At 33.4% G+C, this 12,786-nt stretch overlaps 3 protein-coding genes across 6 annotated transcripts in view; all 3 read left to right on the forward strand.

Annotated features, from left to right (window-relative positions):
• On the forward strand, positions 4,576-8,390 carry LOC107635284 (probable serine/threonine-protein kinase PIX7). 4 transcript variants are annotated; one of them, XM_021121987.1, is made up of 7 exons: positions 4,576-5,008; positions 5,100-5,312; positions 5,789-6,123; positions 6,208-6,343; positions 6,556-6,695; positions 6,797-6,920; positions 7,418-8,390. In XM_021121987.1, the coding sequence occupies exons 2-7, from the start codon at positions 5,114-5,116 to the stop codon at positions 7,924-7,926; spliced, it is 1,443 nt and encodes a 480-aa protein (XP_020977646.1). In that variant the 5' UTR covers positions 4,576-5,008; positions 5,100-5,113; the 3' UTR covers positions 7,927-8,390. The 4 variants fall into 4 exon arrangements, with proteins under 4 accessions (XP_020977646.1, XP_016194197.1, XP_016194198.1 ...); XM_016338711.2 differs by having other exon boundaries at positions 4,576-4,801; positions 5,064-5,312; XM_016338712.2 differs by having other exon boundaries at positions 4,576-4,801.
• On the forward strand, positions 8,705-9,560 carry LOC107635287. The gene has a single exon (XM_016338720.2). It carries the CDS (start codon positions 8,779-8,781, stop codon positions 9,319-9,321), a length of 543 nt encoding a protein of 180 aa, XP_016194206.1. The 5' UTR covers positions 8,705-8,778; the 3' UTR covers positions 9,322-9,560.
• Positions 9,673-12,786, forward strand: part of LOC107635286 (hypersensitive-induced response protein-like protein 2) — an 18,999-nt gene continuing 15,885 nt past the window's right edge. Inside the window, 1 exon segment of the mRNA XM_016338715.2 lies at positions 9,673-9,682. The gene's annotated coding sequence lies outside the window, so the exon portion shown is untranslated.

Below are 12,786 nucleotides of genomic sequence, written 5' to 3' on the forward strand. Positions count from 1 at the left end.
CATACCCACCACCCAGTCCATCAGCATCTCCACCATCATGTCCTCACCTCCTTCATACCCACTACCCATCCCACGAGCATCTTCACCGTCGTGCCCTCTTCTACCACCTCCATCTCCACTGTCATCGTTGCCATCACCTCCATCATCATCTTCACCATCATCGTCACCATCACCATTGTTGTCCCCACCATTCTCATCATCATCTCTGCCTCTCCCTCCACATCGAGCTCTACGTCGACCAATACCCCTCCCTCCCTGTCGGCCACGACCCGTAGCTCCTCTACGGCCTCGACTCCTACCCTCCAATGTGTCAATCGCATCGTGGAGCCACCTCCATTCACGCTGACTCAAAAGTTTCCCAACATGACGCTTTCGCTCAATACGACGTCTGTCTGGGACATCAGCCACCTGATCCATATCAGGAACCTGTCCTAGACCTCTCTGCATCACCTCGACCAGAATTGCAACTGCCCTGGGGTTATCGAAGAGGAGCTCAAGCAACAAGAATCTCCTGCCATGCTCATGCCACCACTCCAAGTACAAATGTGAAGGTCCAGGGTTTGGCAAAACGTCAAACCATAACAGGTGTTGCACCCTGTCCGTCCAATGAACGTGCCATCTCTGTAAGGTACTAGAAAACCACCAATCTCGGTCCCTTCTCGCTTAACATTGGCTGGTAACTAGACCACCTGACACCCAAAACAAGTAATGAACAATGACAACAATCTTTAATATATATTACTAGACATGACAACCACAAACGGTAAGAACTTCATTGCCAACAGTCAATGAAAGATGTCAAACCCATTAGGTCTGAAATCCAGGAACTGCTAAAAGATCTATGACTGAAGGAGCTGCAACGGACTGGCCAACCTAACCATATTCCTGTTGGCCACACGGCACGGGCATATGTATAACCACGAGAGAGCGGCTGATCCCTAGTTGTATCCGCTCATGTCCTCTAATCTTGCAACGTACGGTAACCACCGAATATGCATGTGTATAACGAATTTGTCATCGAACAGCTGTATCAATAATAGCATCATGATGTACGCCCTCGCGTACCTCCTGACTGTCTCCTCATTTGTGTCCTGTGGAAGGTCGTCACTGAATGTCTCCAGCATCTAAGTGCACTTCACAGTGAACTTGTCAATGCAGTCTGCCGGAGGCAACACACCCAATAACTCGTCGAACCAATCCCATGCAGGTCGGCTGCCATCAAGGTATCACTCGAAGTCTGTCAGACATCCATTGACGTATTGTGCGTCGTTGGAAAGGCTTAACTGGTATGCCACATCCTGTAGCGTAATCGTGCACTCCCCAAATGACATGTGGAAGATATGCGTCTTCAGACACCATTGCTCAACAAATGCACTGACCAGTGATTCATCCAACCTAAATCAGTGGTCGTTGAGCCTCGCGATATGTGCTAAACCGGCCGTCTGCGTGTACGATATGTTCCTCTCGCTTAGGGACATACCGTGCTGCCTCCTCATGCTGGTGATACATCGGTGAACTGCATGACGATTAAAAAAATTCTCTTAGAACCATGAATATTTAGAAAACAAAAATAACGTTAAATGGATAATTATAATAAAATATAACCTGAACATAGTTAATCTAATATTTACGAATTAAATTAAAATAAAATAAATCAAATTAACTCAATTTAAATTAAATATTAACAGCACATAGTTAGTCTAATATTCTGGACGTAAAGCTAAACCTATACTATAACTAAACTTGTAGTGCCTCGTTAATATAATATTTAAGAATTAAATTTTTTAAATAAATTAAATCATGTTAAATCCTTGCTAATCCTCTGCTTCTTAGTTAATCCAACACTTGAAACCTAAATTAAATTAAATTCAATTAAATTCCAACAAAATTTCTAACCGCGTTAAACTTCTAACATTTAAATATTTACTTATAAATTCTAACCAAACATGTTATCACTATTCGTCCTAATACTTAGTTATACCTCATTCAACATGCATTTGTAGTTTCAATATTCGAACAAACTACTACCCCTAAATCAATAGTCTAACTAGTATTTGAAGTTTAAAAATTCTAATAACGCGTCTAATCAACTTCTAAGCAATTTAACATAACTAATAATTCTTTATTTCTTAAAGAAAATAAATGAAATTAAATTTCATTCATTAATTTTTTCATGGACACTACAGCAATATGGACAACTCCGTCCAACCAATAGATTCGATTCGGGTCGTCTATCATTTTCGCAGTTTGAATTTTGTAGTTTAGATTTTCTTAGTTTTTTAGAATTTTTTGTGTTAGGTGGATTTTTAGTTTGGTGAAATGTAATTCGAAACAAGTGAATTTAAATTCTATATATAGTGATATCGTAGCTAAATCGAATTAATTTGTATCGAATTACTACCATAACATGTCTCTGTATAAATCAAATTTAGTTCATTCGAATTACTATGTGCCACAATACCATGTACTAATTCGAAATTAGTTGTATTGAATTACTGAATTGGCTAATATCATAGAAATTTTGAATTTCATTCCGATATAAATCAAAGCTAGTTATTTTGATTTATATTATTTTTTACTAATTCAAATCAGATTGATTCGATTTAGTATTATAATGCATAATTCAAATTCAATGAATTTAATTTATATAGAATTATATACAAAAATATATATGTAACTTTATTTGATTTGAGACTTTTAATTTCATGTAATATTATAATAAATTTGGTTTATCAACGTGTTTTATCCTTAATTTAAATTTGTTCCTGTAAAAAAATTCATCAGGAATTATACAAAGGCAGAAAATTAACTATATATTCTAGGCAACAAGTGGCCGTCTGCGCATTAGTGAATAAGATAAAAAAAAATTTAAATAATATCCACTGCTAGAAATCCAAATAAATCAATGGGATTAAAAGTAATTTAGATCAAGCTAATACAAACAAAATTATATAATCTCTTTTGTTTTATTCCTCCTCTGATCCTCTGTGCTACCATTTTTGTCAGGTTTACCTTTTATTATTACTATTTTTGTCAACTAGCTTATATAATTTTGTTTACACTTGCTCCCACATGCCCTTTAACCCTTTCTCTGTTTTATTACATACATACATAAGCTTCCAACTTGATTTGATCATGTCTTTTTTCATTAACATTAATTTAATATAAACTGTATTGTGTGTGTATATAGTTTATACTATATAATATATTGTGACGATAAATATTTTATTTATTATGAGGTGTCTCAATCTTTACATGCCCATATTATATATATAGTGATAGATAACGAGAAAATGTGTTAAAATAAAACAGGTATACATAACTTATTGAAGGTCTATTAGGCACCCTGAAAATAATTGATTCCATTTTCTTTTTTTCTCGTGGAATTGGCTCATAAAAGATTCCAAAAGTTAGGCACTACCCCATTTTGCTAATGGCTAATGACTCATTAGTCCAATCCCATTATATGAAAAAAAGAAGAGTAACTAGTCATTTTAGATTAAATAAAAAAGTGTGGAATAAATCATTGAGAATAACGTGGCATGTTATCAATTAATGATAGTGGTAGTGTTGCTAAGTCCTACATTAGCACACACCAAAAACATAAATATTTAAAAAAATCTAAAAGAGGAGAGATAAGAAGATTTTGCATGAAAAAAAAAAAAACCAAGTATGCACACTCATGTATTAAATGAATTTTTTAATTTTAATATGGAAAGAGGGTTGGTGTATAACAGAATTATGAAGATATATGGTGTTTCACTAGGATATGAAGACTGCACAAGACAAATTGGACTATCTGATTGGAGGTACTAAAAATTTTGGGTCCGATTTGTGTATTGGCAGAAGAATCCTGAGTTCGATTTGTGTACTGACAGAAAATCTTGGGTCCAATTTCAATATTCACGAAATTCTGCTCCACACAAATCGAACCGTCCGATTTGTGTCCCTCTCCCTCTGCAATGAAATCAGACGGTCCAATTTCTTTCTACTAAAACAAAATATTGAACACCGTCACAACCGTATATATCTCTCCAATACTCCATAACTCAGTACATGTCAACTTCATATATAAAAAAAAAAAAATTAGCCGTATTAAATAGCATACAGCATAGTTTATTAATTATTTATTAATTTCTTTTAATGATTGGAGTTATTTTTAATAGAAAAATTGAGTTTTCTGTTTGAAGATCACAAATAGAGTTTTACAATATTATTCAACCAAATACTTATAGGTCTTGTTTATAGAATTCTTTTATTTTGAAACGGTGATTTTGTAATTAATTTTAAAGGTTGAGTTCTGATTAAATTATATATTTAAAAAAGTTGTTATTGAATCAAATATCCATATTTTTATAATTTTTAAACTAACAAATAAATAGGTCAAAGATATTCTTCCTAATGTGATAGTATATTTTACAATATAATTAATACAAATTAAATTCTATATTAAATAAATTTTGGGTGGGAACAAGAAATAAAAAAGAACATTATCTATGAAATAATGATTCATCATTCATGGTGCAAAAATGATGAGGTCAAACAATTGAGAGAAAAAGGAGATGTTGTAACTTGCAAGTGCTCATCTCATAATAATTAATAAAAGAAAGAAAGCAAATGGCTGTCACTTTCTCTTTCCTGCCCGCCCTGCCCGGATGCACACTCTCACATTCCAAGCCTGCCCGGCCGGCCCGTTGTTGAAAAAAAAAAAAAAACTTTCTCCCTTTCACATGCAAGTTTTCAGTTTTCCACTCCCTCTCTCTTCCACCTACAGCCCCTCTAGACTCAATTTCACAACTGGGTTGGTTTGATGTCTTTTTTGTTATCTGTTTTCCTTTTCTTTTTAGTTATTTAGCACTGTACTTATGTTGTTGATCCTTGTTATCATTGAATACTAGGTTCTTGTTCCTTGTTTTTTTATGTTTCATATGTTGTTGATGATGATGATTGATGAAGAAGCTGTATTTTTAAGAAAAGACTTAAATTATTGTAGCTAAGGTTGCTTAAGGTGACTCTTTTCTTTTTTAATTTAAATATATTTTTTTTCTTATTGAATTTTGAAGCTTTAAGGACTTTTGAGTAATCAAAAAAATTGGTAGGAATTTGAGGGAAGATGGGGTTTGAGAATAATGCAATTAAAGCAGGGAGTTTAGATGTTGAAAAGTCAAAGGGAGGGAAGAAGAAGAAGAAGAAGAATAGAGATGGTGATGAGAGTGGATGTTGCCTTAGATTGAGTTTCATTGGAAGTTGCATACCTTCAAGATCAAAGGTTGATAACTCCATAAGTGGCACCACTACTAGTGCTCATAGTTGTAAGTTTTTTCTTTTTGTTAGTATATTTTTATTGTTTTTTATTTTTTACGTATGTCTCACTTCTTTGGCTTCATGATATTTTTCTATTTGATATCAAAATTTAAGTGAAGGAAAAATAAATTCTGGTTGTGTTTACTTTTTGGTTCTATTCATCCTTTTGTATCTTTGAGCTGCTAACTTTTTGTGTTAATTTAAGGATCATAGGTTTTTATTTCTGAGTTGTGACATTGAGAGATCATTATTGAATCATATAGATTAAAGAAAGTTAAACCATGGATGTCAATTTTGGTATGAGAATTTTAGAACTGACTTAAACGTGTTCTAATTCCATGATTAGATTGCTTAAATAGATACATATCAGATTCATATCATGTACTAGTTTTTATTAATCCTTTAAAATCCCAAGTGTTTAGGTGGTAATACCATGAAACAATGAATGAATTGAAGGTTTTTCTAATTTATTTTCAATAAGTAGATAAAGCATCTGCATATGAGAGAAGCAAGAGGGAAGCAAGTGCGGCACCAGAGTCCTCAACAACAACTAGTAATGCTGGAAGTGTCCCGTCGACTCCGAAGTTCAGCGAGGAGTTGAAGGTTTCTCCTCGGTTGCGAAAATTCACCTTCAATGAGCTTAAGTTGGCAACTAGGAACTTCAAACCGGAGAGTCTTCTCGGCGAGGGAGGGTTCGGTTGTGTCTTCAAGGGTTGGATTGAGGAGAATGGAACTGCACCTGTGAGACCGGGGACCGGTCTTACTGTTGCAGTCAAGACCCTTAACCATGATGGACTTCAGGGTCACAAAGAGTGGCTTGTAAGAAACTTATTCAAGGATTTTCCTTTTAATTCTGTGATTGCTTTTTGTTAACATTCTCGGTGTCTTTCTTCTTCTTTCCAGGCTGAATTAAACATTCTTGGTGATCTTGTCCATCCTAATCTTGTAAAATTGATTGGTTTCTGCATTGAAGATGACCAAAGATTATTGGTTTATGAGTTTATGCCCCGAGGGAGCTTAGAGAACCACCTCTTTAGAAGTACGATACGAACTTATTTTCATCTCTGTAGATGTGTTCACCACTGCTTATTTATATCTGCAATCTCAAGTCACAAATATTATATCACAATTTAACACACACTTAATGTAAATGTTGGTTGAAAACAGTTTTTTTTCTTGCACTATGTTCTTATAAATATGTATGCATGAGGAAGTTTAATCGTTTTCTGGTAACAACCATGAATTATGCAGAAGGGTCTATGCCTCTTCCTTGGTCTATCAGAATGAAAATTGCACTTGGTGCTGCAAAAGGTCTTGCTTTTCTCCATGAAGAAGCTCAGAGGCCCGTAATCTATCGTGATTTCAAGACATCTAACATACTATTAGATGCGGTATGCGAGTTATTAACAAACAAAGCATTTTCTTTTTATTTAGTTTGCTATTCAGTATTCATACTCTTAATGTAAAATCACAAAATCAAAATTGGTTTTAGGAATACAATGCAAAGCTCTCTGATTTTGGACTCGCCAAAGATGGTCCCGAAGGGGAGAAGACACACATATCTACAAGAGTTATGGGAACATATGGCTATGCAGCTCCTGAGTATGTGATGACGGGTGAGTTCGAACCTTATCAATAGCAATTGGAACTGTCATAAATCTAAGCTTTTCATTAATGTTAAATATCCCAGCTTGGTTTATGCCAGCCTAATTTTTCTGTTTCATTTATTAACATCATGTTTCATTGATTACTCGGCGAGCCAAGTTATAATGTAGCAATTAAAAGAACTGTTGTCAGATATATCCAAAGTAAAACTTAGAATGAATCCTGTTAAAGGATATAGTATTATGTGCTATGAATCTGTTAGTGAAGATGATGGGTTATTGACACTTCTGTAGATATTCAAACTTAATTTACCAAATGGATTCTGTTACTTTAAAATACTCTGCATCTCAAACAAAATTTTGAAGGGGCTTGAATATGGATTCTATTTCTATACTTAGATTGTTTATATTACCCTAATATCCTTTGAGTTCTAAGCTTTGTACTACATAGTTTTTATCTTTTTCACTTTAAGTTTTAATTCTGACATGAAACTACCTATTTTGATCAGGACATTTGACGACGAAAAGTGATGTCTATAGTTTCGGAGTAGTGCTACTGGAAATGCTCACCGGCCGGCGATCTATTGATAAGAATAGACCAAATGGGGAGCACAACCTTGTGGAATGGGCAAGACCTTTTATCTTAGACCGAAGAATGTTCTATCGGATAATCGACCATCGCCTTGAAGGCCACTTCTCCATTAAAGGTGCACAAAAAGCAGTCCAGGTAGCAGCTCAGTGCCTTGCCCGCGATCCGAAATCCAGACCTATGATGAGTGAAGTTGTTCAAGCTCTAAAGCCTGTACAGAACCTCAAGGACATGGCCATTGCGTCTCGCCACTTCCAGTTCATTCGAGTTGATCGAACCATGTCTATGCCGAATCCTAAAAACGGCATGCAAACACAAGTAGGATCTTTCTCAAGGAAGGGTCAACCTGTAAGGACCTTGTCAAGTCCAAGAGGTCCTCCTGGTTCTCCATTTCACCATTATAGCAAGTCTCCCAAACCTAATGGATGAGAATCACAAATCTCACACTATCCTTAGTTTGCTTCTCTGTTCATTCACAAAAGCTTATGGATCCAAGAGTAACTAAATTAGTCCCTCGCTTTCTGTGTATACCAACTTTCTCACTTTAGAGGAGCCGAATCCTAAGATAGTTTATTCCATTATGGTGGGGACTTGGTTTCACAATCTGAGGAAAAAGAACAGAATATACTACAGCTTTTATGTGTGGAATTTGTTTTACCTTTTTCCACCTTATTATAGTTTTATTATTAGGATTCCTTCCTTTCATAATGTAACTTTGTAAAAAAAAATGGTGGTGGTGATAACTCATGTTATTCATAGATGTTTACATACTCATTGGTCATTATACTTTTTAGTAAATAACTTATTAATGTAACTTATGTTCCATACTTGTACCAGAAACATGGTAGAGTTTCACTGAATTAGAGGTGCTGAAGATTCCTTCTTTGTTTCAATTTATTTTTGGGTTCAGAATCTATTATTTACCTGTCTATATAAAGTAATAAACTTGTTAGTATTATTACATGGTTATGCTTAACTCCGAATTTTATTTGAGAAAAATTTAATAATTTTTCAGGTAAAATATTTCATTTACTAAACTCTCTATAAGTAAACTAGCAAGTACAACTTTCATATATGGAGGACTGCCCCCAAAGTCCAAACCAAAGTAAACTAGCAAGTACTTGTAGGCCTATTTTGAAATTTATTAACTTTGTGGTCCAATAAGCAATATATCATATACTATTATCCAATAAAATCCAACAAGATAAGCAAGAAAATCTAACCACAAATTATCATTATTCATTATCCTTTCTTTCTTTCTTTCTTTCTGTCAAGTTAGCCATGGAAACAACCTCTCTCTCTTCACACTTCATTCTCACTAGACATCTCGTTCCATCATCAAGAAGCCACAAACACAAACAATTCTTACAACCCCAACAAAATCAACACCAACTTTCTCTCAGATTCAAATGCAGCAGCAGCAACAATGACAACAGTAGTGGTTTAAACTCATCATCAGTTCAAGCACCAACTGATTCAGCTAATGATTCAGCTGCTGTAGGAGTAAGGTTCAGGAGAAGGTCATCAAGAAGACAATCAAGAAAGCAAGAAAACAATAACAATGATGGAGGTGTTGCTACAAGAATGGGAAATGTCAAAAGTGCCCCTAAGAAGAAATGGGAGGAGATGACATTGAATGAGAAGGCAGTGGAACTATACATGGGAGAAAAGGGTGCACTGTTTTGGCTCAACAAGTTTGCATATGCATCAATATTCATAATGATTGGTGCTTGGATTTTGTTCAGGTTTGTTGGTCCTGCACTCAATCTTTATCAGCTAGATTCTCAACCATTGAACCCTTCTGATGTATTCAAGGGATCTTAATTAGCTTCTTCCTAATTTTGAAACAAATGAAGATTGCTTGTTTTATCTTTTGTTATCATGTGTACTTTAATTTTGTACCCTTATTCATAGGAAAATTAATCGTTGAGTTTAGACATACAAATATAGAAACAAGATTTCAATTAGCATTGCTGTTAAATTGTTAATTATCTCGAACTACCTCAAGCATGATTATTGATTAGTAAGTTACATATATAGAATTCATAGACCTATTGTTTCCATGTAAATGATGCTTCATTATTCCATTAACTATGAAAAAAAAAAAGATTTTTTTTTTAAATATGATTCTGGTGAATAATCTAAGGCGATGATTTTTGTTTTTCCTTTGTCTAAAATTCAATAGGTATATATCTATTGATGAGCAAAATCTTCCTCGTAATTTTCACTGAAATAATAATTTTGTAGGTAAGATACAAGTTTAGATGGCCGATTTTTGTGTGTATTTGAGATAAAATCAAGTTTAGCTATTTTTTTATATTAGCTAGGTGAATGGTTATTCTACAAATTTAACTAAAAAAAGATTCTAAAGATCTTGATAAAACTAAAAAATACAAGCATTTATAGATTGAATGCAAAAATTGTTATGAATTAAATTATAAGAAATTGAGCAAATGTAATTGCATAATTCTATAAAACGTTTTATACTATCAATACATTAAAATTAAATTTTTACAAATTTAAAATTAAACTTTTACAAATTTATCAAAAGATATTTAAGTCTAAATAAACTAAGTGCATGCATGCATTGCTATGATAAAACATAATGACGGAGTTAGATACTTAGATTTATGTATTTGATGCAATTTAGTAGGATAAGATTCTATATAATTTTTGTTGTGTTATGGAATATTTTTGGTAGCACGAATTAAGGAACAAAACAAATAGAAAGAATTTACCTCTAATAAAAATTTACTGGCATAACACATTTAGCTAGAAAGAATAATATAACAAAATCTCATTTCATTTTAGGATGATTATTTAGTATTCGAAAATTTTCGTACGAACAAATTTATCTCAAAAAAAATAAAAATTATCAAATAGGTGTTGAGTTAAGTCTTAAAATGATTCTTGAAGTTATATTCAAAGTTTTAAAATGGTTTTTGAAGTTAATAATTACTCAATTTTATCTTCGAACTTAGCATTCCGAAATTCATACTAGTCCCTAAAACACTTTCCATCCATCGGAACACTGAAATGACGTCGTTTTGTATTTATAAAAAAAAACATGAGTCTCCCCTTCTCCCTCCTTTCCCTTTCCTTTCCCCTTCCCCTTCCCCAACCCGAAACCTTTGTTGCCGCCTCTCGCCAACTTCGATCACGGCGCCACGCTGTTCGCCTCCCTCTTCATTCTAGTCTCTCACACTCTTATCTCCTCTCTGTCTCCTTCTGCCTTCCTGATCCCTTTTATATTCGCTAATTTCAAAATTAATTTGTCACTGCACTCCCTTACTGAAGTTGAAAGAGCTTTTCGAGCAAGCTTATGGGAGATGCCGCACTGCTCCCATCGAAAGTGTTTCCTTCATCGTTGATTAATGATTTTGATTTCAAAGTTGGCACCAGGGTCACTTTGCTTTGCTTCGGGGTTCATTTATTTTTTTTCAAATTTTTTTAACTGCAATGGAGTTTGTTCTGTTACTGGTTGTATAAAATTTTGAACTTGATAAATAGATTTTGTGGTTTAGGTGAAAGATGAATTTGAATTGAGTCTGTTAAAATAATGTGTATTAATGAATAATGAGAATGTTTAGTTAATGTGTTTGTGGAAATTAATGGTTAATTGTGTATGAAGAAAAACAAAATAAATTAATGAGGGAATTAAATTTGAAATCGTGGTAGCAGATCGAGATAGAGAAGAGACAAGAGAAAAGAGAGAGATAGAGAGAGACAATTAGGAGATATGAGTGTAAGAGACTAAGTTGGAGAAAGTGGGGCGCGCGGCGCAGTGTTGTGACAGAGGCCGGCGAAAAGTGGAGACAGAGAAGAAAGAGAAGGGGAAGGGGCTTAGGTTAGGGAAGGGAAAAAGGAGGCTTTTTTTTTTATAGATACAAAACGATGTTGTTTCAGTATTCTGATGAATAAAAAATGTCTTAGGAACTAGTATGAGTTCTGGAATGAAGTTCAAAAATAATATTAGATGACTATTAATTTCAATGACTACTTTAAAGTTCGAGTGTAACTTCAGGAATCAATTTACAATTTGACTCAATAGAATTTTTCTTGTTTATTTCGTGGGATAGGTCAAGTTTTTCCATTAAAAATCACCTAATCCTTAATTTACAGGTATTAATTTGTTTAATTTTAATATTTTGAAAGACTAATCTAATTAAAGTTTAGAAAGATTAATATGTACATAAAGAATCTGAATTTGGAGATAGTGTATAATAAAAAAATAAAAGATAAACATAAAGACAAGAATTCAAACTGAATAAAAAGATATATTGAAATTGAAATAAAAATAAGAAGGATAGATTGAAATTGAATACAAAAAGAATCACTTTACTTTCTACCCAATTTCTTGACGCAACAAGAAAGGGATTCCTCAACCTAACTTGTCAACGCCATAATTTGAAAATTGAATAGAAGGAACTCCTCGACCTTCTATCCAATTCCCCGATGCAACAAGAGAGGGACTCCTCAACCTTAATTGTCCACACCATAGTTTTATCACGAAATCAAAAAAGGTTTTAAACCTCTAAATCATTTTACGCTACGACTACAATAGCTAAGGAGATATTTATAACCTTTTATTAGATTAAAACAATGAAAACCCTCAAACCCATGAACATACACTCAATCTAGTAATTAAATAAATAGAATCAAAATATATCAAATTAAATTAAAATATTTTAAAAATATAAAATAATATCTTCTAAATAATACTTAAACTCTTTATATCATGAACATTTAAAGCACTTATCACTGTAGTTGTGAATGTGACCCAAACTATTTCTACTCTATTTACTGCTGTTCTTTTTACTTCAATAACTATTGTTACCGTTTCTATTATAAGTTGGTCCATATCCAACTAGTAGTGTTAGGTGATAACGTATCTAATGATGATAATTTTTATTCTTAATGGAAGAATTTATCGGACCCAATTTTTTTTAAGAATGAAGTAGTCACTTTACTCTTCACTTTATCTTAATATCAACTTCTATTTTATATAATATAGATAGCTTTTACAAGTATTATTAAATTTTGTGATGCACGAATTAGATAGCGGAGGATATGAACACCTCACTGATCACATCCTTTGTGATTGATCATTCAGACACGCTACTAAAGTTGGAGTTGGATTTATAGGAAGCGTTTCAGGTGTGAATCGTAGGTAAAGTGAATTGTAGTAATATACTATTGTCAGGTTTTTAATATTAGGTTTTAAGTCTTTATAAATTTAAGAGTAAATCGTTTATCTAAAATGAATCTTGTTTAATATTATTCGTTTAC

This window comes from Arachis ipaensis, chromosome B04 (assembly GCF_000816755.2).
Source record: "Arachis ipaensis cultivar K30076 chromosome B04, Araip1.1, whole genome shotgun sequence".
NCBI classification, from domain to species: domain Eukaryota; kingdom Viridiplantae; phylum Streptophyta; class Magnoliopsida; order Fabales; family Fabaceae; genus Arachis; species Arachis ipaensis.

Coding starts and splice junctions, on each gene's coding strand:
- LOC107635284 (XM_021121987.1), top strand. CDS start 5,114: ATGGGGTTTGAGAATAATGCAATTAAAGCAGGGAGTTTAGATGTTGAA. Junction 5,313..5,788: donor CACTACTAGTGCTCATAGTT/GTAAGTTTTTTC, acceptor TTCAATAAGTAG/ATAAAGCATCTGCATATGAG. Junction 6,344..6,555: donor AGAGAACCACCTCTTTAGAA/GTACGATACGAA, acceptor TGAATTATGCAG/AAGGGTCTATGCCTCTTCCT.
- LOC107635287 (XM_016338720.2), top strand. CDS start 8,779: ATGGAAACAACCTCTCTCTCTTCACACTTCATTCTCACTAGACATCTC.